Below are 24066 nucleotides of genomic sequence, written 5' to 3' on the forward strand. Positions count from 1 at the left end.
CACAATCATGTCGCACGCTTCTCTACCCAGATTAAACATTTTTTGATCCTTATAACACTAGTAAATAGTCACAATTGTGACATCGGGTAGCGTAAGGGTTATCAGCAAAATATCGCCGCTTTGTGCGATGTGGACAGACCTTAACCAAACGTCATACAACGCCAACGTCAATGGCTTGTCATAACAATAATAAAAAAAACACTGTCAAAACAATAAAAAAAATCCCTCTTGAAAGTCATCATCCTTTTTGCGTCTTTCTTAATTTTTCCTTTCTTTTAGTGAGTTTAATGTCAAAATTGATCTATTTTACGCCAGAGTCTTGTAGTTTGCATACATTGAAGGAATCAAAGGAATGGAGGTAAGGATCTCAAAAGCAAATCTCTTCCCACATGCTTTCAATGTTTGATTGTACCTAGATGGAAATTCACATGTACCATTGAATTATAACATTTCCAGCTGGTATTATTTAGTTAATTTTTCTTTCTTTTCACAAAGCCAACGTGATAAACTGGTTCAGTGCTAAGAATGTTTAGGTATAAAGGCTGGTCTAGTACCATGGGGCAAATGACCTCATTTTTGTTGGCACCTAAATCACAAAAATAAATATCAAAAATATGCATAAAACAAATATATAATCTAACATTTATGATCACACATTACACCACAAAATGTATTAATACTAATTAATTACAAATTTATACCATGTGAATGAGATAGGCTTGCAACAACTTAGGTCACCCAGTTGGAGTTTTTAAATTTTTAGAATTTTTAAAGAATTTCACATTGATCTGTTGCTTGTCTAATGAGAAAAAAATATTTTTACCAAATGATCTGATTAATTCTGAAGAGTATCAGAAGAAGGGTGTAAGGCCCAATATTTGAATTCACTTTCCTTTACTTACATCTTCTATAACCTACTCCTCGTATAAATGTGATGTCCGCAGTGCTTAAACATAAATCATTAGTAACATATAATTGTCATATTCGAACACATAAATCAAACCTTCTTAGGTCTTATTAAAACATCAGCTGCAACCTTTATTGGTGTGGCAATTGGTATATAATCCTTTGTGATTTAATTAATTGAGTTCAAACTTAGATCCTGTACTATAGGTAGAAAAGTTTATAAAGAACGGGCTGCTCAATATGAGCACAAACCCATTTTTCAACACAAAATTGATAGAAAATCTGGTGGCAGAGAGAAAAGATGACTGCAATATATTTTCTCTCTCTTCTTAATAAAGAAACCGCAAGAACAAAGCAACCTCTGTACTTCGTTTCTTTGTACCTGCTGGGGATTTAAAGCCTATAATGTAGCCTGAAGGCCTACTCAGTGTCATCTCGTACGGGAAGTGAGTTAATTGTGTTATAAGGCATTTAAAATTTGTTGTGTGTGTTTTTTTTAAAGTATAATAGTGAAATAGACTATAGTTTTTTTAGTTAGACTATCCAATTTTTATTATAAAAGGTATGTAAAATTGGTTTTAATTATTCAATTGTCTAATAATTTAAAAAAAATAATTACTGTTAAAAATTATATTATTTAAAATATACTTTGATTTTAAGTGACAAAGTAATAGGTATTTAACTTGTAGGTATATATGTACCAGCCTAGAGTGTGCATGTGAATATTAATTTTTTTACTTTCCAATTTTTTTTTAGATGTCACCTAAGAAAGTAGGCAAACAAGGACAAATAATTCACAGCCAAGGGAGAGAGATTATTTCTAACATGGCAGCTTTTATGAAAAAAGAAGCAGAGCAAGGAATTACTATTCCTTTGAAAAATGTTAGGTAAGTGAACAATATAAATTCATATTTTATTGTAGGATGTTTTCAAATTTTAATTTTTATTGTATTGATAACTTACAATAATAGTATATAATTATTTAATTTTGTAAGTAATTTAGTTACCCTACATTGCAATATAACACCAGAATATTTTATTATTTAGACAAAAGTGGCACCTGTTAAGTATTTTTTTTGGGTTTGACATAAAATAAACATATGGAGTATATTTATTTATTTAAATATAAACTTATTATGTTATTTTATTTTCTTTCCAGTAATACTTCAAAAGCTTCTTGATCGGGCTATTATTCAAGAGCCTATAAGTACACCAACCTTATCAAAATTGCTGAAAAAAATTGGATTTAAGTATGTGTTTAAATTATATTCAATATTTACCTTCTTATATTTACCTGCTAACCAGTTGACAGTTACCTGAAAAGTTTATCAATAGGAATTTAACTTTACAACCATTATTAGCTGTTGCTTCAAAATTAATTCTAGGGTTTATATTTTATTGACTTTATAAACTTCTTATCATTTTTTGTCACATAGATAAAATAAAAAGGGTATAGGTACCTACAAATAGAAACTTATTACATTTTAGTCCATTTAATTCTAGATACCGCTCTAGATATTCTTATTTTGCAGAGTACCTGGCAGAGTACCTATCCTTTCTTTAATTTATTAAGCTTTTTATTTTATTAAGTGACATCTTTGCTAATTTTATTTTTAAGTATCATGAGAAATTTGTTTAATATATTAATATATTCCTTTAATTACATATAAGTTTTTTTTATAGATGGACCAAAACTGAAGATAACAGAAAAGCTCTTATGGAATCTTACGACATATGATTGAAAAGGATCAAATATTTAAAGCAAATTTTAAAATATAAAGAGGAAGGCCGTAATATTGTAAATACTGATGAAAGTTACATACATAGCAGTCATACAAAGGACAAAGGGTGGTTTGATGAAAGTCGACATGGAATTAGAAAACCCATTTCCAAAGGACAGACACTGACAATTCTTCATGCTGGAGGAAGAAATGGTTTCGTAAATAATGGGTTACTGATTTTTTGCTCAGGTAAAATTTTTTAGTTATTTCTATATAAAGTAATACCAAAAATGATACTAAAATGTAATACGCAGAAATGATACTCCTAGTTCGTTGATTGGATAAGCAGGTACTTATACTTTTCAGTCCCAGTTCTCTACCCATATTTTCACCTATAATATTTAGTCAACCTTTTACCATTATCAATATTGATATTTTGATAATTAATACCACACTGACAACTTTATACGATTACTTTAAAATCTTTTATTCTTCTCTTTTTAGGGTCAAAAAGCGGAGACTATCATGATGACATGAACCATTACAACTTCATGAAATGGGCCGAAAATCAGTTAATTTCAAATTTACTACCTAATTCCATTCTAGTATTAGACAATACAGCTTATCACAATGTGCCTGTAGTCAAGAATGTTACATCTGGAAGTAAAAAGCAGGAAATAGTTGACTGGCTCAAGGAACGTAATTTTACATTTGATGCAAAACTCACCAAGACAGAGTTATATGAAATAGTGTCTGAAAATAAAAAAAAGTATCCTGTAAAAACCAAGTTGGACGACCTAATGGAAAAGCATGGACACATTGTGTTACGTTTGCCTCCATACCACCCAGAGCTTAATCCTATAGAAAAAATCGAAAGTCATCACCTTTTTGATGAAGCATTGGATTCTTTAAAATTTACAGTAAATACGGGCTCATCTGATGAAGAGATCGAATGGTCTTCATTGGATGAATCTGATTTAGGTTGTAATACACTATCTGATAGTGAATAAAAATATATAATATGTAAAATAATGAAATAAAACCAATTTGTTTCTTTACACAAGTCATTTAAAATACCTAATCCTTAAAAAAAATGCGAATAAAGAATAATTTTCAGCTACCTATTTGAAGTCCTGTTTTAAAAATAATTAGTGAACTGCATCCTCCTGTAAGTAAAACTATTTTTTATTAGATTTTTTATGGGCACATCACAATGTTAATATAATTTTAATTTATCTACATTTTTTTAAATGAATCTCGGAGCAATTAAATTCAGATATATGCTTAGTTGGTATTTCAACTAAATCAAACGCACTTATAATATCGCTAGCTATACCTACTAAAAATCTAGGGCTATTTAAACTCTAGTACAAATAAATATTAATAATTTCAACAAGTGTGCCGCCTCCACTGTCTTTACTAACTTTTCTAACTATATATTAGATTCAGATTAAATACTATTAATAGCTTTTCTTTTATTACTGGTTGGTCATTATCTTTATTTTTATTTTAAAACTTATAGGGGAATTGTTTCTATTGATAATTGGGTTAGTTACTGCATAATTTTTAAATTGTAGTAAACTGGTGTAAACTATATGCACTTTTGGTGGGATAGGAAAAATGGGTATTTTTTCACCAAGAACAAGATTTCTTAATAATATTGATAACAATAATAATAATGCTTTATTTGCTTAGAAATTTTTAGCATTGTCATATACATTTTAATAATGGGTTACATAGAAAATTAATACAATAGTATTAGTAATATGCAGTGGCCAGTTCCCAAGGGTACCTCAGCCTTAATCTACTAGACTAAAACTCTTCTAGTGAGATGAATACTCTGGTAGCTTTAACTGACTTATAACAGGAATTTTTTCAGGTCTTCTTGGCTTTTGAGCAAACATCAGGCAGTCCTCCTCATGTCTTCTGGGCTCTTTAGTGGGGACTTCTTATGTCCTCCTCAGAAATATGATTTTTGGGCATCAATAGGAAATGTTTACATTTCATGCTTTTTTATACCCTTAGTTACATTGGTGTTTTAACTCTAATATGGCCTCTATTAGAGTTAAAACACCAACTATACCACCACTTTTATAAAACCCTTTTGAGTGTCTTTATGTATAGAGGTGGATTAAAGCGATTGAGATGAAGTGTATACAAAAGCTGAGATGGTCCTGGCATATATTGTGTTAAAAATTGACCAGATACAACTTTTAAGCATTAAACACATACATGTAACTTTATATGCTAAACATTAAATAAATGGTAGTATCTTAGAAACAATAGATGAATGGAAACTACCCATGTTTCAGTTACAAATAAAGCAAAATAACTAGGGATGTACTATGATTCTCACCTTATTATCACAAAAACTACTATTTACGAGCAATATCAATTTGACGATCACCCGCGCGATATGCATTAATAATGCGTTGTCTTAAATCAAGAGAGAATCTAATTCCGCGTGGCATGTTGCACCTTGAGTTAAAGAGAAGCAATACTATACTAATTTTATTTTATAAATATCTAGACAAAAAAATAATTCCAAAATTGTTTTTGTCTATCTAGTTTTGACCAGCTATATTTATATTATTGCTTTATCTGATAGCAAGCAAAATATTTAACTGAAATTTATTGGTATCTTTTTATAGACCACCTTACAAATAACAATAATTTAAAATCTAGGGGACCTGTGGGTAAATCTTTAAATAATTATATGAAAATAATACTTTGTCTATCTACTTTTGGCCACTACTGTATCTATAGTATTATATGTATTATAACTATAGTATCTATAGTATACTATCTTACCTCTTCAAAACATCAAACACCACCCAATATTTCTATACATCTGATCTATATAGTTCAAAAGAGTAAAAGGCACTAGTAATAATATTTAAGCTTAGATAACTGTTTGGATGCAATATTGCTAAGATTCAGTATAATTACATTCATATATTAACATAATAGCAATCAGAGCCACTACTGGTCTATTTTTGTTGTGGCTGCTAGTATAGAGATGTGTATCAAAATGAATCCAGAAAAACTCAAGTTAAACTAAATACAATGTAATACACAACCTAAATTAAACAGAATGAAAGGTATGATTTTGATGCTACTATGCTTAAAGATCAAAGCAAAATATTAGAATGAATGAATTGTACATAATTCATTTGAAAGTTGACAAATACTTTTTTTTAATGTTTGGATGCAAAATGCTTCACTGACTATATTCATTTGAGACTAAAGTTGCATTCTAGGTGCTATGATTTTTTAACATTTTGGACTGCTATACTTGAAAATTTGTTTCAATTTAATTGTTTTTTTTTTTTAATGTTCTTCTTTAATTTAATATTAATATAATTATAGACTAAGTCAGAAGCTGTTCCTCTATCTTGTAACAGTTTTTTAGGTAAAGGTGGAATTTTAGCTAAGCTTTTTTTATCATTCCTATATGTTACACAAAATTTGCTATATATAAATTTAAATTTGTTATTTTTACACATTTTTTTTAAATTTCATCAAACATAGTTGCTTTATCTTTTTACAATTAATTTCTGTTTTAGGTTTTGCCTTTGATTATAAGTTGATCATGGATTCCCTTGTGTATGCGCCTAGAAAAAATAAGCTAAGTGCAAAATCACCACTAATCTTAAATTCTCTTGATCCAAATATTAACAATTATCAGTCTAGTAAAGAGAAGAAGTCACCACCCGGAAAGACCATCTCAGATCAGTTGGATTCATTGGCATTGGAGCTTGGTATGTTCTTAATGAAAGGTTAACTCTTAAATGCTTTAAAAATAAATCTGGGTCATACTAGAGTAATGAAATATTAGGTTAAATATAATTCCTTTTGCTAATTATTGCTGGAGTTCTAATCAAATAAATTATAATTTTTTTCACAAAAGTAGTAAAGTAGTTTCCCTTTAAAGTAGTAAAAGGAGTCCACCATTATTAAACTTCCAACTCGTCTCAATTTTTAATGTTTGAAAACTGTTATTTCATTAAACTATTTAGTGATTACATTATATCTATGTGACAGGTATACTTCTAATCCAAAAAAAAATATGTTATAATCTTTTTATCTCTTTTTTACCTATTTAATTATATCTTAAAACTTTTTGGCAATGATGTTTTACACATTGAGCATGAGACAACCAATTTTTACTTGATTTGCTGTTTATAAATAAATTAGAGTACATGTATTTTTTGTAGAAGATCTTGACAGTTCTGGAAGTAAGGGTATTCTGCTTCTAGATGAAAGTGAAAATTTGAAGATTAAAACTGAAGATGCATTTCTTAAAACTCTTTGTGTGGAAAATGGAAAAAAGGTATTCATATTAATTTGCGCCTAAAAATAAATCCATTAAAAGTTTATTTAAAGTTCTACAAAGAAAGTGTAAATATATTCTTGATAAGCTACTTTATTTTTAGGTTAAGGTGGTGTCAATATTTGGCAACACTGGGGAAGGAAAGTCCTATACTATGAATCAAGTATTTTTTAATGGGGAGCAAATTTTTCGAACGTCATCGTCTCAAGTATCCTGCACCTTAGGTGTTTGGGCGAAATATGACCCTAACTTGAACGTTATTTGTCTCGATACAGAAGGATTATTGGGTAAATTTCTTATTTAAATTTATATATTTATTGAAAGAATTTGAGAAGAAATTGGCTTTTACAGAAAATAAATAATATATAGTTGAATTTAAATACATATTTAGAATATGAAGTTAAATTGTGAATCTGCAAAAAGGTGCTGCCAAGCTTCACAGGGTCATACCTTAAACACTTCAACTAGAGCAGAGAATAAACTTAATATGTGTAAGGGTTTTTATTCAAGTTGGCTTTTGTTTAAGATACCACTTTAAATCAAGTAATTAATTTTCTTACTTAGGCTTATGATTTTTGACAAAATGAAAAACCACATTTTAGATAAGTTTGCCCAAGTAAAAGTCTCTAGTTCATTCTTTAGGTAATGTGTATACTGTATACATATATAATACATAATATATATTGTATCTAGTCGAAGATGATTTAAGTAAATATCATTTTACTACAAATTTTCTAGGCAATTGTTATATTTAGTATAGATGTCTAAAAATAATTATGCAATAAGATAACTGAACACAACAATGTTTTTTTTTTTTTTTGGAACTATGAAATATGATTTTAACATTTTTTAGGCATTACAAAGAAAGAAAACCAACGAACGAGACTGCTATTAAAAGTTTTAGCCGTGTCGGACATTATAATATACCGCACAAGGGCTGAACGGTTACAGAGGGACTTATTCTCGTTTCTTGGTGGTGCTTCTAATGTGTTTAAAGAGCATTTCTCGGCGGTACTTCAGAAGGCTCTGTTAAAAAATGATGGGGAATGTCCTGCTGGTACGTTTTTTCTTGGTATTTTTTTACTTAATAGATTCCAATGCAGATAAATAAGATGTTTTACTACCGACCCATTTTGCTTTCTTTTACAGGCTTAGGTTTAGGTCCAGGTGTAATCATTTTTCACGAAACTCACCACACCAATACTTTAGATAACATTCACGATAGCGCAAGCGTGAACCAATCGGCGGAAGATATTTTAAGGCAGATGTTTGCAAACTTAGATATGAATTGTGACTCTTTCAGTTTTATCAAATATGTCGGAGTGAAGACCTCATTGAAAGCACGGACTAGTTTTGAGTCTTTAAAGTCTGAAATAATAAAGCAACTTGAAAGTACTGAAATTCGATCTCCGAGAGACGTAAAAATTATCTATAGAATGCTCAAGGTAATTTCATTAAATACTATTTTACCAGATATTTTAAAATTTATTTATCAGTTACTTTTTACGCTTAACACTTAACAGTAATTACATGCATTTTATGCATTTTAAGTATTTGCATACTACCTAACACCTAGGAACTGCTTATTTTAGAAACCATATATGAACTGTTAGAATTTTCAAATATGCAGCAAAAGTTTCTCAGCTTTTAAATCGATTACTAGAACGAAAGCGTCTAGAATAATACAAAATATACTTGAATTTTTTTTTATAAATATATCTACGGAACTTTTTTGGACCTTTTTTATTAATACATAATTTCTTTCTGCAGTGTGTCATTAAATAACAGAGGCATATGTGTTAGGAGGAATAACTGTGGCAGCTTTTGCCCAAATAAGAATTTTCTTTTTAGGGGTGTGTGCGAGAATGGTGAGGTGCGAGATTTCTGATTGTAACAGACGTACCTGATTTTCATGCACCATAAATAATACGTCTTTGTGATTAATAAATGGTTGTCCAGTAATAGTAGGAATCTTCTGTATATTGTTGGGCACAACCAGGGCTTTTACGTTCGTCTCTGCTTAGTCCACTTGAAGACTAATATTAACTTCTCCAATTGCCAAACTTTTACCACCTCCGTAACCACTTACAATAGTATTTGTAGGTAAAATTGTGATTTTTAAGTCATTTGCAAATTCCTTCGTGATGGTAATGGCTTTGTTGCCACAATCGATGTATCCTTTTGCCAGTACTCCGTTGACATGACAATCGGTATAGTAACTGTACTTTGTACTATTTAATGACTTATCATTACAAATCACATTGATAAATGGACCTGTTTTGGGGTGGCGATTGCATTTGCTTGTTTCATGTCCTAGTCTTTTGCAGCGAGAACATTCCAACCGTGGTTTAGGGCACTCTCTGGAGTGGTGTCCTTTCTGTCTACAATTGTAACATTTAATGTCTTGTAATTCCGATGTTCTTATGGAAACAGAAGTACTTGGCTGATTATGGGAAAAATTTGAGCATCTGCCAAATCTTGTATTGATATTAGCAATTGCTTTTTCCCTCATTAGTTTGACCATACCGTCAGATATATCATTAATGGTCGACAAATACTCTTCATAAAGTGCCTCAGGAGTAACGAACTTCCCTGCCTTAGCTCCTGTTTGTAGAGTAGGGTCTGTCAACCCATCAATAATAAGGGAAACGGCCTTTTTACCAGTAATTTCGCAAGCCTGCAAAAGTAACATTTTTGCATAGTAATATTGAGTCATCGTTTCATGATGCATTTTTTTATTATGGTTGCAAAAAATAATAGGAAAACTTTTGAGTACTAACGTTTTCCACTCATCCCATTGCAGGTGGTAATTATCCAAATTTTCATACCAATTCTTGGCAATTCCTGCAAATCGAAGTTGCGTGACATAGATTTTAATTGCATCATCTCATCCATTGATGAGTGCCAATTGCTCAATTTTGTCCAGCCATTTCAATGCCGAAAGATGAGATCCTTCCGGCGAAAATTCAGACACACAATTTGCATCGACACGCGGGTGTATTTTGTGCTGCATATTGTTGTTTGAATTCTGGTTCTTTAATTCGCTGCTCATATTGATCTACGCTTCTCTCGGTAGATACACTTGTGCAAGTTTTAGGTATCTCTACTCGAGACAGCATCACTTGCCGTTCACCTCGACTTCGATCAAAGCTGCGTCGCCTAGAGCGAGATAACCTTTCTCGTTCGGTATTCCCGCTGGAAGTTGAGGAGCTAATAGAAGAGGAAGTGGAACTACTTTTACCGACGTGACGAGAATGGGAATGTTGTTTTGATTTCGGCATGTCGTTAAGTACAATTCACTACACAATCACAAACAAATCAAAACTACTAGCAATGTCTTAGAGCCGTAAGTTTATTCCACTTCTGAACTAAAAGCGAATAAAACCCGAAACGAATGATTATTAAAAAAAAGATATATTTCCCATGTCGAGAAATAACACTAAATAAGAATAATCAGTTAAACTATGGCGACCGCGAAGCTGGCTTGCAAATTCGTGGATCCTCCGAAAACGACCGATTTGTTCCTCCTCGCTGACCTCGCGTACCGAGTTGGTCTACGTGACCTATTTTGCTTAGTCTTCATTTTTCGTAAGGCTAATCATTTATTGCTAACATATGCTACTGAGGGAGAACTAAATTAATTAAACTATTATAAAGCTTTATTATGCTATTTTCATCTTTAAAATACGTGTTTTTCTAATTAATAAACATTAAATAAGTATTTTATAAGCTTTATTAGCAATGTAATTAGGTTTAACTCATTGGCGGAGTAACTATATTGAACGAGTAACTAAGTAATTTTAGTTTAGTTTTATGATGTTTTGTAGTTTAATTTTTTTGATGTTTAAGCGGTAATTAATTGGTAAAAGTAAAAAAATAAATTGTGCATAAAAAAATGTATATAAATTATCTATCCAAATGTGCCAAATTTCATTTAAATATTTAAAATAATTTAAAAAATATAATTAAATTTAACATTTTTAATTCATATTTTTCTGTTTGCCTTTAAAGCTTTCATTTTTAAAACTAAAAAACCCTGTATAAAGAAATATTACTTTTTCTGATAATATATGAATTTAGTTTTAAAAGGAAAATCTGTCAAGGCACTATTCTGTACCATATCATTTCAATTTAACAGTTACAGCTACAAAGGAAAATTTTTTCACACACTATATTTGAAGATATTTTTAAATTCTACATATAATTTTTGGTATTTGTTATTTATGTTGACAAACATTATCTTCAGATAAACATACTTCTCTGCATACTTGTTAACTCGCTCTATACATCCTGAAATATTTAGCACTCTAGGGTAAGCGCAGTTCTTTTGAATGTTTTACATTTATTATCTGTGTTAACTTTTATAATTTTATGAACAAATTTTTTGATATTTTTTAGAAATTAACAGAAAAATTCCAGTCACCCATAAACGATGTAAACCATCAGCAGTATTTGATGCAATTCTTTACCTGTCCCGATAAGTGTCAGTCTTGTAAGATGAATTGCCAGTTGTCAATGGGCCACAAAGAAGAAGGGGAGATGCATAGCTGTAACTCGCCTTGTACATTTCAACATCAGTATCAGAATTGTGTTTATTTATGTAGGGTAAGTTTATATTTCAGTGAGAAAAGTAAAAATTATGTCAGGTATATTTTTTTAACCAAAATTATTAAAATATTAATATGTTGGTAATAAAATGTCTAGAATTATAGGTTACTAAAATAATGAACGATCATTTTAAATAATCTAAATTTATTAATGTGATAAAAAAGTTTTTGAATAAGGAAATATTCAATTTATTTGTTAAAAAAATTGCAAAAATTATTAGAAGAAGTATATTAATATATGTACATACATTTGCAGTTTTTAACAAGTTTAATATAAGATAATGAGTTATGACATACATTTCTAAACATAATTGGTAATACTACAAAATAATGCTAAAAAAGCAACTTTTAAAGTAAGTAAGAAGGCTACTGAAATGTAAACTTTTGATACTAAACCTCTACTCTCTACACTTTATATAGTTACTAAAACCATCCTGGATTAAAAACGTTGTGTTAAAAAAAGTTTACTTACATATTTTTAGAGGTGTCATAAAAACGGCGAAAGAATAATAGTTAAAGCAAGCTATCACACAAACAGAGATACCACATGGACCTCTTATTTCAATTATGTATGGTCTGGTTATGTTATTGAATGTCCTAAATGTGGAGAGATCTATAGAAGCAGGTAATTAAGTTATTTTATTCGCTTTTATATAATCATTAATCGAATAAGTAATTAAATAATGACTGAAAAAGGCTAATTTAATATATTTAATGCAGGCAACATTGGTATGGTAACAAAAACCCAGAAGACAGCGCAGTCCGAACAGAAATCGTACATATTTGGCCAGGAGTAAGTATTACTTTCTGGTTTATTCTAGGCTTATTAGAACACGTTTTTTGAGGTGTTTACATTAAGTGCATGCGCATTGCTGTGTTATGCTTTGTAAATGGTTTATTCTTTACGTTTTTATACAGTCCTATTGTGGTCGAACTAAATGTTGATTTAAAATGCTTACATACTAACAGATTGCATCATTATTAAATATTTTTTATTGTCTGATTCATGGACAAAAAACTAACAATTTAACATTAAAAAAAATACCAAACTACAAACTTGCTGGTCTTTTTTTTATAGACTTCACAATATTCAATAGCATTTAAGACGCGGAAATTTTTATCAATTGAATACAATTGGCTAGGCGGGTTAAGGGTTGTATCAATTTTAAAAAATTTTCTGGAAAATTACATTTTTTAAATTATTTTTTAAGACTTAGCCTTAAGTCTAGACGATACTGAGGTATTCACATAATTTTTTTAAGCTTTTTATTACATCTCTCTTAATAATTAGCTGTATTTAAAATATTTTTTGATTATTTATCCACATATTATAATTCTGATTTTTTTATGTTTTCAACATAAAAAAAATGTGTGTTTAAGTAACCGAAATCATTTAGATTCATTGGACAGAATTTCAGAAAGTCAATTTTACAGCTGAAGACATGGGTATTATAGTAGCCAGTGTCTACAACATACTTTCGGAACAAAACGGACTTAAACTAAGCCAGTTGACGTTTACAAAAAGAAAAAAACCTGTTTTTGAACCAAATTCGATTTGATGAAGAATAATACATTAATTTTTATATCCAAAATAGGCCTTTCCCCGTTGTCGCCATAGGCGACGTCTAATCTAGGGCGAATCAACTTACAATTCGATAACAAAAAAATATGCCAAGTTATATAGATGAGAATTATGACAGATAATGTGAAAACCTTGATATCCATTAAGTTTGTTTTAAGTTGGAAAACAAACAAAAATATAGCGTTAAAAAGAAAACATTTATGAAGTAAGGTTGAACGATAATGAGGAGCCGACAATTTATATATATCTTAGATCAACGTCGTGCGCACTCTCTTCGAGAGTGTTTTTATCTAAACCTGGAATATATATCATGTAGTTCATAATGGGAAGTAAAAGACTTGCATAATTTCTTTTTTACATTATAGTCAATTATACTTCTATTAGTATACAATGGTTTGAGCGCAAAATAGGATTTTTTAATTAACCAATATTTTTTATGTTATTAACTATTTGTAACTGGATCCCCCCACAAATAGTTATAAATTATCCAAGAAAAATGTTTTCTTATTTTTTGAAGGGAAACAACTTACAGAACACTTACGAGGATTTAATTTTAAATTGTCGCTTGACGAGAATGTTGAAACATTTGACAAATCTTTGTTAATTCTAGTAAAATCCCCCAATAGGTAGCCGTCCGCAAGCCCTGAAAACTATTTGCAATATTTAGCAATCTTATACATGTCTGTTATGCACAGGGTCCAGCAAAATGATCTCCCACATTTTGCGCCGCCACTGAGCCCGAATCACTAAAGAGGCAGCCAGCTCAGCGTAGTCGGTTGGCTGCGCGCGCCTTGCCATTTCTGTTGTCGCCATGAACTGGACGGGCGAGCATCGTGCCTTCGTTATCGAAACATTTTTCAAAAGTAACGAATCTGTGATTACGACACAAAGAAATTTTCGTACTCATTTCGCGCTTGGTAGACATGATCCAGTTCCAGATCGCAAAACAACACTCTTGTGGGTTTTAAATTTTAGAGCTACAGGTTCAGCCTTAAAAAGAAAATTAACTGGTAGACCCAGAAGTGTTCAGACACCTGAAAACATTGCAGCTGTAAGAGAAGCAGTTGAACGATCTCCTAGACGCTCAGCTATTAAACATGCCTCTGCTTTGCGTTTGTCAGATCGTTCTGTGAGAAGAATTTTGCACATCGATCTGAAGTTCCACCGATACAAAATGATGATCGTGCAAGAACTTAGTGAACGGGACTGGGAAAATCGCCGAGAATGTTCCAATGATATTCTTCAAAACGTCCCACAAAATGCGCTTTTAATAACGAGTGACGAGGCTCATTTCCATTTGTCTGGCTGTGTGAACAAGCAGAATTTTCGCTAGTGGGCACCAGAAAATCCGCGGCAGCTCCATGAAAGGCCACTTCACAGCCAACGTGTTACCGTTTGGTGTGCTGTTGGTTCTTTTGGTGTTTGGGGTCCCTATTTTTTTGAAGAAGGAGGGGTAACGGTTACCGTAACTGCTGATCGATATGTCGACATATTACGTATATTTTTGGAACCAAAACTTAGGGAACTTGAACATCCGGATGTGTGGTTTCAACAGGATGGGGCTACAGCTCATACGGCAAGAAGGACAATGGACCTGTTAAGGGAAATGTTTCCAGGACGCGTAATCTCGTTACGTGGAGACGTTGGGTGACCTGCGCGTTCACCCGATCTTGCCCTATGCGACTTTTTCCTTTAGGGGCTACCTGAAAGAGAAGATTTGTCAACATCATCCCCGAACCATTGACGAATTGAAAGCAGCAATACGCCAAGAAATTACAGGAATATCGCCTCAAATTTCTGCTCGAGTAATGGAAACTTTCAGAAATCAGCTTCGAATGTGTGTTAAAAGAAATAGTCGCCACTTAGACACTGTAATTTTCAAAACTTAATAAAAACAAAATGGCATACCATATATTTTTAGTTACTAAAAATAAAATATAAATAGCATTTACATTGGCGTTTTTATCAAAATGTGGCAGATCATTTTGCCGGACCCTGTGTATTAAAAATAATATAGGACCCTAGAAGTTCTTTGTGGTCCAATAGAAATTATATAAGGGGTATTTGACTCAGCTTGATTTTCTAAGACCACAAGTTGCTTTCTATAATATATTTAATAACGTGTGCTTAAAGCAGAAACAGGTGTGTGGTTGTTGTAACAAAATCCATTTACCTAAAAGTAAATAATTACGAATAATATTTTTTAGATAATTTAGGTACTTTTTCAGATACAATATAAATAAACCCAATATTAATCCGGTCGCGTTATGCCTGTCACATCCTTTAAAGTTTATTGCCATATCTGTTGTTCGAGGGCCCTAGTATATTATACCGTTTGATAACTCGTTTAGAGTTGAAAAGCAATTTTTTTTTGTTTTGTATAAAATATTTGTAAAATAATTAATTTAATTTTATAAATTCGGAGCTCACTATAATTGTGTTATATTTATTAAAAAAGACTTTTTAAAAAAGACATTAACATTAAAATCGGATAGGATAGAATTTATATAAAACTTATTTGTATATGGTCGTGGGAAATTAAACTTAAATGGGTTAATTGTTTTTTCGTTCGTTTTCATATTAAAAACGTTCTTCTTATGCACAGTTATTAAAGAATCTGAAAACTGTAGCCAAGCATTAAAAATACTGTTTAATTAGAGCCTTTAGTTACTGCACATCTTTGACTAGTACAATGCATATGCAATTATAGATAGACGATCTAATTTCAAATGATAAATGCTTTCAATAAAAGTGGGGTTGGGTTAGGTTGGTAACTTACTATAGCAGTTATGGTAACGGTACGATTTAAATAAACAATTATTAAAAGATACACAATATAAATAAATCGTTAGTTGTGAAAGCTCTTATTAATGATTACCTTATGATTAATTTAACATCCATTACCACAACTAAAAAATGTCACACTTTCATGAGGGATTCAACCCTATGTAAACACCTCTTGACACATTATTCGTACTTGAATTACCTACATGTAGCAATTTTATTTTAAAGGCAGCCTAGCTAGGTGTTCTTGTGAGCCTTTATTAATACTTATAAGAAAAAAAAGACACTATGCCTTTGTTTTAAAAGGATAAAACACATTTTCAGGAACGCATTATGTTCGGCAGCTACAATTCCGCACAAAAAGTGGTTGATGGTGTGAACGTTTTTACTGATATGGTCTCAAATAGCTTACAACATGCCAAAATGATTTCTGATTGGGTTAATGACAAAATAGCGCCTAGTTATTGGAGACCTAATCATGAGATAGAGGTAAGAATTATTTTATAAAGAATTTCTTACATTTAGCCTAAATAAATTACAACTTTAACTTTGTGTGTTCTAACTAATTCTAAGTTATATAGTTATACACTATATGGAGCAATAATAACTACGAACAAATAATGAAAGTATGAAAAGTCATTATAAGCCCCGTACCAATTAAGGTGGCACAGAAGTTAATTATGAAATTAAAACATTTGAAATGGTAATAAATATCTTTAGTGCAATGTCGTATTTCAATAATATTCCCTATAAAAAAATTATAGTATTCTCTATGGTATAATGTTGTATAATATAGATGACCTTAACAATAGTCCTGGATTGTAATTTACCCAATAAGCATATGTAAGTTAAAAGAGGCCAGATGATTTGCGGAATCTGAAGCAATTAATTTTAAAGTCTCAACAAACCATTAATTTTGCCTCAATGAGTTGCCTAATATTATTACTAAGTGGGTGATTTATTTTTTACGGAATACCCAATATGATAAATGCATATATATCAGTTTAAGATAATCTACATTAGGAATCGTAGAAAATTCCTACTATTACTTGTGCAGCTTACTACACTCAGGAATCTATTCATCAAATCCTTAAAAAATTTATTGAATTCTAAATTTATTATCCTGAAGGAGTACATACCACATGAAATGTGTGTGGCTATCAATTTTTGCGTCTGACACTCCACATTATTATATCATTTTGTATGTACAATAAAAATAAACTTGAAAACGCAATATATAATTATCCACCAGACCATTTTTGTCAATTTTTCTATTTGTTAACTTATCATACCCTTTTAATATATTATTTATCCTATAATAAAATATATATAATTATATTTATTGCTGTTATATTTATATTATATTAAATTCTATTTTTCAGGCTTGTTTTAAATGTAATATATCATTTATTCCAAGCGGACAAAATAAGATAGTGCCTTCAAAACATCACTGTCGTGCTTGCGGAGAGGGATTTTGTGAATCTTGTTCATCACAACGCTGTCCAGTACCTCAAAAAGGTTGGACAGATCCTGTTAGAGTTTGTGACTCTTGCTATATGGTAATTATTAGAGTATATCCTTCTATGTATATTATATTACTGCTTAAAAATATTTCAAGTGAAAATGTGAAAAGAACATCTAATGTTTGTTAAATTTTATTAATTTAAATTACAAATATGTATTTTATATTATTCCTTAGGAACTGGAAGATAGAGGTCAGAGCCTACTGTCGGGGTTGTCAGGTGAAGAACAAAACGAAGTCAGAGCAAGATATATTAGTGAAACTGTAGTTAACTCCATATCAGCAGTTAAATCTGTGTTAGATATACCCAAAGACTTTTTAAAGGTTTGTGTTAATGTTTTTTTTTTATTTTAAAAACAAAATATTTTCCATGGGGATATTCTAAATAACCTAAAGTGAGCATTGCTGTCAAATCATTACAAACTTTATATTTATTTTAAGAATAGATTAATAATGTTTACTTAAAATCTAGAGAACTTTAATAACTGTATTAGAACGATATGTACTAAAAGAAATAATCTCCGACATATTTTTCCATGCCAAAAACCCGACTTACTAAAGGAGATAAAAATAAGAGAGTATAAATGAGGTAATTATGCCGGGACAAATAAATACATCATCCTGGTGACAATAGAAAAAGATTGGCATTTTGCAACTGGTTCCATTGTTAAAATAAAATTAAAATATCAGGTCCATCTATTATTGATGGAAATTTTAATTATGGACCATTTTCTCTATGCTTTTTCTTTTTTTTGTCTTAGTTTTGGTAGGGTTTTATCAAATGTAGAGTTAATGAGCATTTTTTAAAATTTAAAGAAAAATTCATACGATATAATTGGTTTATGATGAAAATTAGCTCTAAAAGTGAATAGATTTACGTTGTCAATTAAAAATATAATATTTTGTAGTATAGCTTGATAACCGCTACATACTGACGAGCCTTTAAAGCCGTAAGAGGTGCACTCAAATACAATCCTGACCAACTGATAACATAGCCTTGATTAAATAGTTCATCTTGCAAGTCGTATAATGTTTTATAACACCTTATAACGAGTACGACGTCGATCATCCGCTGCACGACCAAAAAGAACAATTGATTTTATGACTTAGAGTAACCCGGATTGATTTTCTTCGACTCTATATCGACCAACAGTATTTCGAAGTTTTAGAGCAGTTGCTACATCAGGATTATTTTTATACAGCTCAAAATTTTTTTGTTTTTTAGCTGCATTAACTCTTCAAGTCTTTCAAAGTTTTTATCAGCTTTAATATCTTCATGTTGTCATTTTTTTAGTAGTATTAGGTGTCCCTATATCAGAATCGCATGCAAGTACTAAGTAAAAGTACTAATTTAAGTGCAATTACTTTATACTTGGCAGCGCATTCACTGGGTGCTACTATTTAAAATGATTGGCATCCACTGGATTCTATCTTATTTATTCTGAAAAAGTCTGTTTAGTGTCCTGCTGTATTTAAAACTAGACATGTATTATATTAAATATGGGTACTATTTACTAAATATTTTTAAAGTCAACTGCAGCACAATAAAAAAACTTACGGACTATTTTATAACAATCTAGATTAAAGAGATCTAACTGAATTATTATTCATACATTTTTAACTTAAATCCTGTGGCTTTACGAGTGCTGATGTTTTTGACGAGAAAGGATTAAAAAAAATAAATTCAAGATTGTCCTTTTTTCTAGTCAATCTTGTAACTCTTTAATTTTTTATTCCGTCTCATCTTCAATGCTTTTTAGCCTTTTCTATAAGGTGTTAACATCTTGTATGCTTTGTTTTTTTTCTTTATCACAATAGGCTGCACTGTAGGAATTAAGAAGTCTGCGGTAACGACTATCTAAATCAATCTTTTTGTTAATTTTAAAATGGTTTAATAAATAAAAAATAGTTTAAGTAGAAAACGATGACTGTCACTCAGCGAAAGTCAATGCTCCAGTAAACCTAAAATTTTGCAAGTATGGTAACTAAAGAGAAGTACAAGTTACAAAAGCTTACTTCAATACGACCAGCATAGAACAATAATCATCATCCGTCTGTATTAATCTATCAATCCATCATCTCGACATAGGCGTCTTCCATTTTTTCCATAGTGACCTGATTTTTTTCATAGTGCCTCCAGTTCTTTCTCGCGCTTTTCTGTATGTCAATTCGCCATCTTGGAATTGCTCTGCTTCTGCTTCTCTTTGTTATTCGTGGTCTCCCTTGCATAATGATTTTCGTTTATTTTTATCATTTCACGCAACGTGTCCTGCCCAACACCACTTGTTTTTTGCAGTTTGTTCTACGACGTCACTCACTTTGGTTCTTGCCCTGTTATCCTCGTTTCTTTGTCTTTTTATTAAGCTAATTATTCATGATCTTCGTTTTTTAGAGGTTCATTTCTAGTCTTACCTTTTGTGACTCTTTCTTTACTTCGTATACCATGCTTCTAAGTTCGTCCTGGTTGGTGCTCATCATTACATTGTCGTCGGTAAATCAGACAACACCGAATCAAACATCTCCGGTTTAAGTTCCAACCCACGTCTTCTAATGGCAGGGTCAATAGTTTTAAAGAAATTTAATCACGTTGTCTTATCCCTTTCCGCTTACCGATCTATTCGGTTGTTGTATCTTAAGTCAATCCTCGTATTACGCATTGTCTCTAGCGACTCCAGCACCACCGAGGTTTTCATCGAATCGAAAGTTTTTTTTAGTCAACGAATGCAAGTTGTAATGGGATATCATATTATTATTATGCGAGTTGTAATATTCGGTATACTTCTTAATAAGACTACGGACCGTTTGAATGTGATCCTTTGTACTACAGCCGCTTTGGAACACGGCCTGTTCCACTGCCTGGTAGAAATCAATTTTTCGACAGAAGACTGATTGGTCTATAGTTTTCCGTTTTTTGAATAGAGTTATTACCTCTGTATTTCTCCAGGCGTCGGGAATTTTTTCCTTCTTTAAACATTTGCTTAGAATGATGATCAGTGCTTTCTTCAGAGTTCTTTCCCTATTATTCACCATTTCTGTTGTAAGGCGGACTTCTGAGGCTTTTCGTCTGTCTCTGAGTATATAAGGAACTTCGGCGTTGTTGGGTACTAGCGGAGCAAATTATTATACAGGAGATAAGGTTCAAAGACAAAACGATCATTCTATCGATTCACAATTTGTTTTGCCTTTAATATATTTGTAATAAAAATTAGTATGCATACGAAACATAGATACATTTCTCGTTTATATTCAGTAAAGCTTAGCGTAGTAGCATTTGTCACACTCTTGTTAATTAATTCTGATTTTAGGAGAGTGCAAGACCGAGCTACTGGACACCTGACAATGAATGCATCGAATGTGTTTTATGTAAAAATCCTTTCGGACCTCTCATTCCAGTTCATCACTGTCGCGATTGCGGCAAAGGTGTCTGCGATAATTGCTCGAGTTCAAGAAAGGCTGTGCCATTAAAGGGCTGGGATTCTCCTGTTAGAGTTTGTGATGCCTGTCGGTAAAGGTTGGTATTTTTTTGTAATACAATAAATTAATTTATTAGCTTTCAAAAAATTAAAAGTATTTCCAAAATAGTTACAGAAGCTGAATTGATGTAAGAAACTATATATTTTCATTTATATGATACACATATTTGTAAAAGTTCTGTTACAGTATCGAATATAAATTTGGGGACCCAATTTCGTATGAACTCTGAACATGTATGTTCTTAAAAACAGAAATACGAACTTGTCTGTGTTATATTAATTATGATACAGTAGTACTTACATATTACCTTCCAAGACGTAAAATAGTAGTTTAATCGCAATGCAGCCAAAAAATCGATAACAGATAACCTGAGAATAATTTTCAGCTCAATGATTTTTTTTTATTTTAGAGTTTTGCTGGATATTCTTCGGGCCCAATATCTGTTTTACCCCCACCAGAGAGATGCAATTATATATTATATTCTGTAGATATCGGTAGCAAAAATAATATTATTGTTTGGCATTTTGTTGGTTTTATATATAAACAGTTTGTAAGTAAAATATTATTTATATTAATACGCTATAAGGAAAGTGAATGCACCTTATGCTGGTTATAAAAATTAACATTTTTGTCTGAAGCCAAATATAGACGCAAGTCTTTAAATTAAAATATTTTATAAGAAATTTATGCGAATGTACCTTGAATGTAAAATTCGGGGCATGGAAAATATAACAATGTTTTTTATTTTATTTTATGATTTCACTATACTTACATATTAAGAAAAAAAAAATATGTTCTTTGATTAGAACAAAAATTCTCCTATTTTCAATATCCTGAGGATTATCTAATTTAAGTTGAAACGTTGACAAGTACAAAGTTCTTAACTCTAGTTCTATTATTTTAGTAACCTGAATCCAACCTTAAAAATGTAATCCAATATCTAATTTTTTCACTTGCACCGACATATTTTAAGGATTTAGGAACGTCTAAATTGCTATTAATTCCGTTTGTTAAGACTTTAACGCAAAATTTGTTTCTGTTTTATAGAGTATGTTTTATTTTATTTCTTCAAAAATATTTTGGTAATTTTGACCCCTCACAAACATTCACAAAAAATTGATATATTTAGAAGTAGTTTTAATGTGTTTGTAGCAAACACTTTATTTTAGTTTATAGTTACGTTACCTTTCAGTATCCTGAAATTATTGATTACAATTGTTGTTCTTATTTTGTTGTCTTTTGTGTTAACTTTTATTGAAACGCAAAAGATCCCTGGGGTAAAATAAATTTGCCTGTTTTTACAATTAATTTATTGACATATTTACTTGTAACTTTAAATTATAAACTGTCGCATGTCATCATGAACTCTGAAGTTGGGCTAAATAAAGGCTGAAACGTCGGCATTTCTTCTGGAACAAAATCAGTTTTATTTAAGATCCTACACCTGTTAGACTTTCTCCATTAGTATCTTTGCAATAGTAATTAGAGCTTTAGAACTAGTTTTACCCTTGGTAGACTTTATCTCGATTAAAATAGAAGTTGAGTGAAGAAAGTGAGTGTTTTTATAAGACATGCTTGGTGGCATCACTCTACAAAGTAAAGACATCAATGATTTTTATAGCCAGCTATTTTTATTACATACTTGTTTTTTAAGATATAGATGGCATTCCAAATAGATAAAATCAAAACTTAAAGTAAACTAAAGTTTACTTATATGTTAAATGAAACGTGAGTTTAAGTTACAAGAATACCATTTTCTTAGAAACATATTGTAACAAATGGTGCAATAATTTACCTTTAGTGTTTTTTTTTAACGAATAAGAAGTAACAATAGAGGTTTCGTTTTTTTAGCATATATATTTTATACTTATTCATATGTTATATAAAAGATTTTTCTTCATTATGTTAAGGACATTCCTAATTGGCAGCATTTTGAATCGCTGTTTTTAACGATATTCTCGTACGAGTGGTACAAATTTCTTTATTTTACGTTATTAATTGGCAATCAAAAAAATTTTTCAAATACGGAGCATAAGACGTATTCGTTCAGTAAATGTAGATAACTTGGCACAGATTGAGCCTAAACGAAATAGTTGACTCTATATTTTCATCTAAATTTTAAATATAAGGAGAGGTCAAGAGATACCGTCATTTTACGTATTTTTCTCCATTGACACTTAGTTTTCAAGTATTTTTTTTAAATTATGAAGTAAAATACAGCATTGCCAGAAAGATTAGTTAGCAACTGGTTTTAAAGCCCTTTTGAATTTACGTTCTCCAGTTTGAAACATATAACTCTGTAAATTAATTAAAAGTAATAATGACGAAAGAGTTTTCAAGCTAGCGTGCAATAAGGGTCGAAAACCTTTAAAATAAGGTATTAATTGACCTCTCATAGAAGTGAGAGATGCCTCTTGGATGAGCTGCTCTATGCAATTCTTAAAGAACTTTTTCAATTAGGCACAATCTTAAGTGTTGTACGAAAATATCAAACACCTTATCATCACATATTTCTAGTCAAATTGTAATCTGTCTGATTTAAAAAATATATAAATTTTATTATGTCTGATTTTATATTCCACTCAGCAATTTTAATATTGAAGTGGATGTTACAAGAATATTATACATGTATTTTTTGCGTCGACAAATTAAAATGTTTGAAATAAATCAGTAATAAATGTCATACTTCATTTACTCTAGGTACAATATTGTTTATTTTGGATTGAGATTAGGTAAGTAAAGAAATTCCAAAACTGCTTTGTTAGGTGCTGTTTTTGCAGGTTAGGCAGAAACCACGAAGCTGAAGAAAACAATATGTTGTAAACATGTGAGGCATACATAAAAAGTCAAGTTGGCACAAGTGTTTGACAGACGACTAGTCAAATGGAGAAAGTGTGTGGTTATGATGTTTTAAAAAATATGTTTACTAATTAAAAAACTAAAAGGTTGACTTTAACTTTAAGATCATGTGCTTTATGGTACGTTAAAAGATGGTACCTTAGGCTCAATTCTGTAGACAGCTCAGTTCTGTTCTCAAACTGTTTTTGGAGTGCTCAACTTAAACCTTTAAATAAATCGAAATCAAGTATTAAGTATGTACTCGGTAGTTAAAATATGTTCAGCGAAACTTGACTTTT

At 30.9% G+C, this 24066-nt stretch overlaps 2 protein-coding genes across 3 annotated transcripts; both read left to right on the forward strand.

The window, feature by feature from the left end:
* Positions 1-199: 199 nt before the first annotated feature.
* On the forward strand, positions 200-23623 carry LOC126740871 (zinc finger FYVE domain-containing protein 1-like). 2 transcript variants are annotated; one of them, XM_050447033.1, is made up of 14 exons: positions 200-358; positions 6194-6388; positions 6845-6960; positions 7064-7247; positions 7814-8017; positions 8110-8405; positions 11359-11565; positions 12050-12192; positions 12288-12360; positions 16240-16422; positions 17316-17492; positions 17633-17779; positions 20761-20966; positions 21339-23623. In XM_050447033.1, the coding sequence occupies exons 2-13, from the start codon at positions 6220-6222 to the stop codon at positions 20962-20964; spliced, it is 2103 nt and encodes a 700-aa protein (XP_050302990.1). In that variant the 5' UTR covers positions 200-358; positions 6194-6219; the 3' UTR covers positions 20965-20966; positions 21339-23623. The 2 variants fall into 2 exon arrangements, with proteins under 2 accessions (XP_050302990.1, XP_050302992.1); XM_050447035.1 differs by having other exon boundaries at positions 16258-16422.
* On the forward strand, positions 12873-15039 carry LOC126740872 (uncharacterized). The gene has a single exon (XM_050447036.1). The coding sequence runs from the start codon at positions 13961-13963 to the stop codon at positions 14480-14482; it is 522 nt and encodes a 173-aa protein (XP_050302993.1). The 5' UTR covers positions 12873-13960; the 3' UTR covers positions 14483-15039.
* Positions 23624-24066: the final 443 nt, after the last annotated feature.

The sequence above is a fragment of the Anthonomus grandis genome, chromosome 10, assembly GCF_022605725.1.
Source record: "Anthonomus grandis grandis chromosome 10, icAntGran1.3, whole genome shotgun sequence".
Taxonomy (NCBI): domain Eukaryota; kingdom Metazoa; phylum Arthropoda; class Insecta; order Coleoptera; family Curculionidae; genus Anthonomus; species Anthonomus grandis.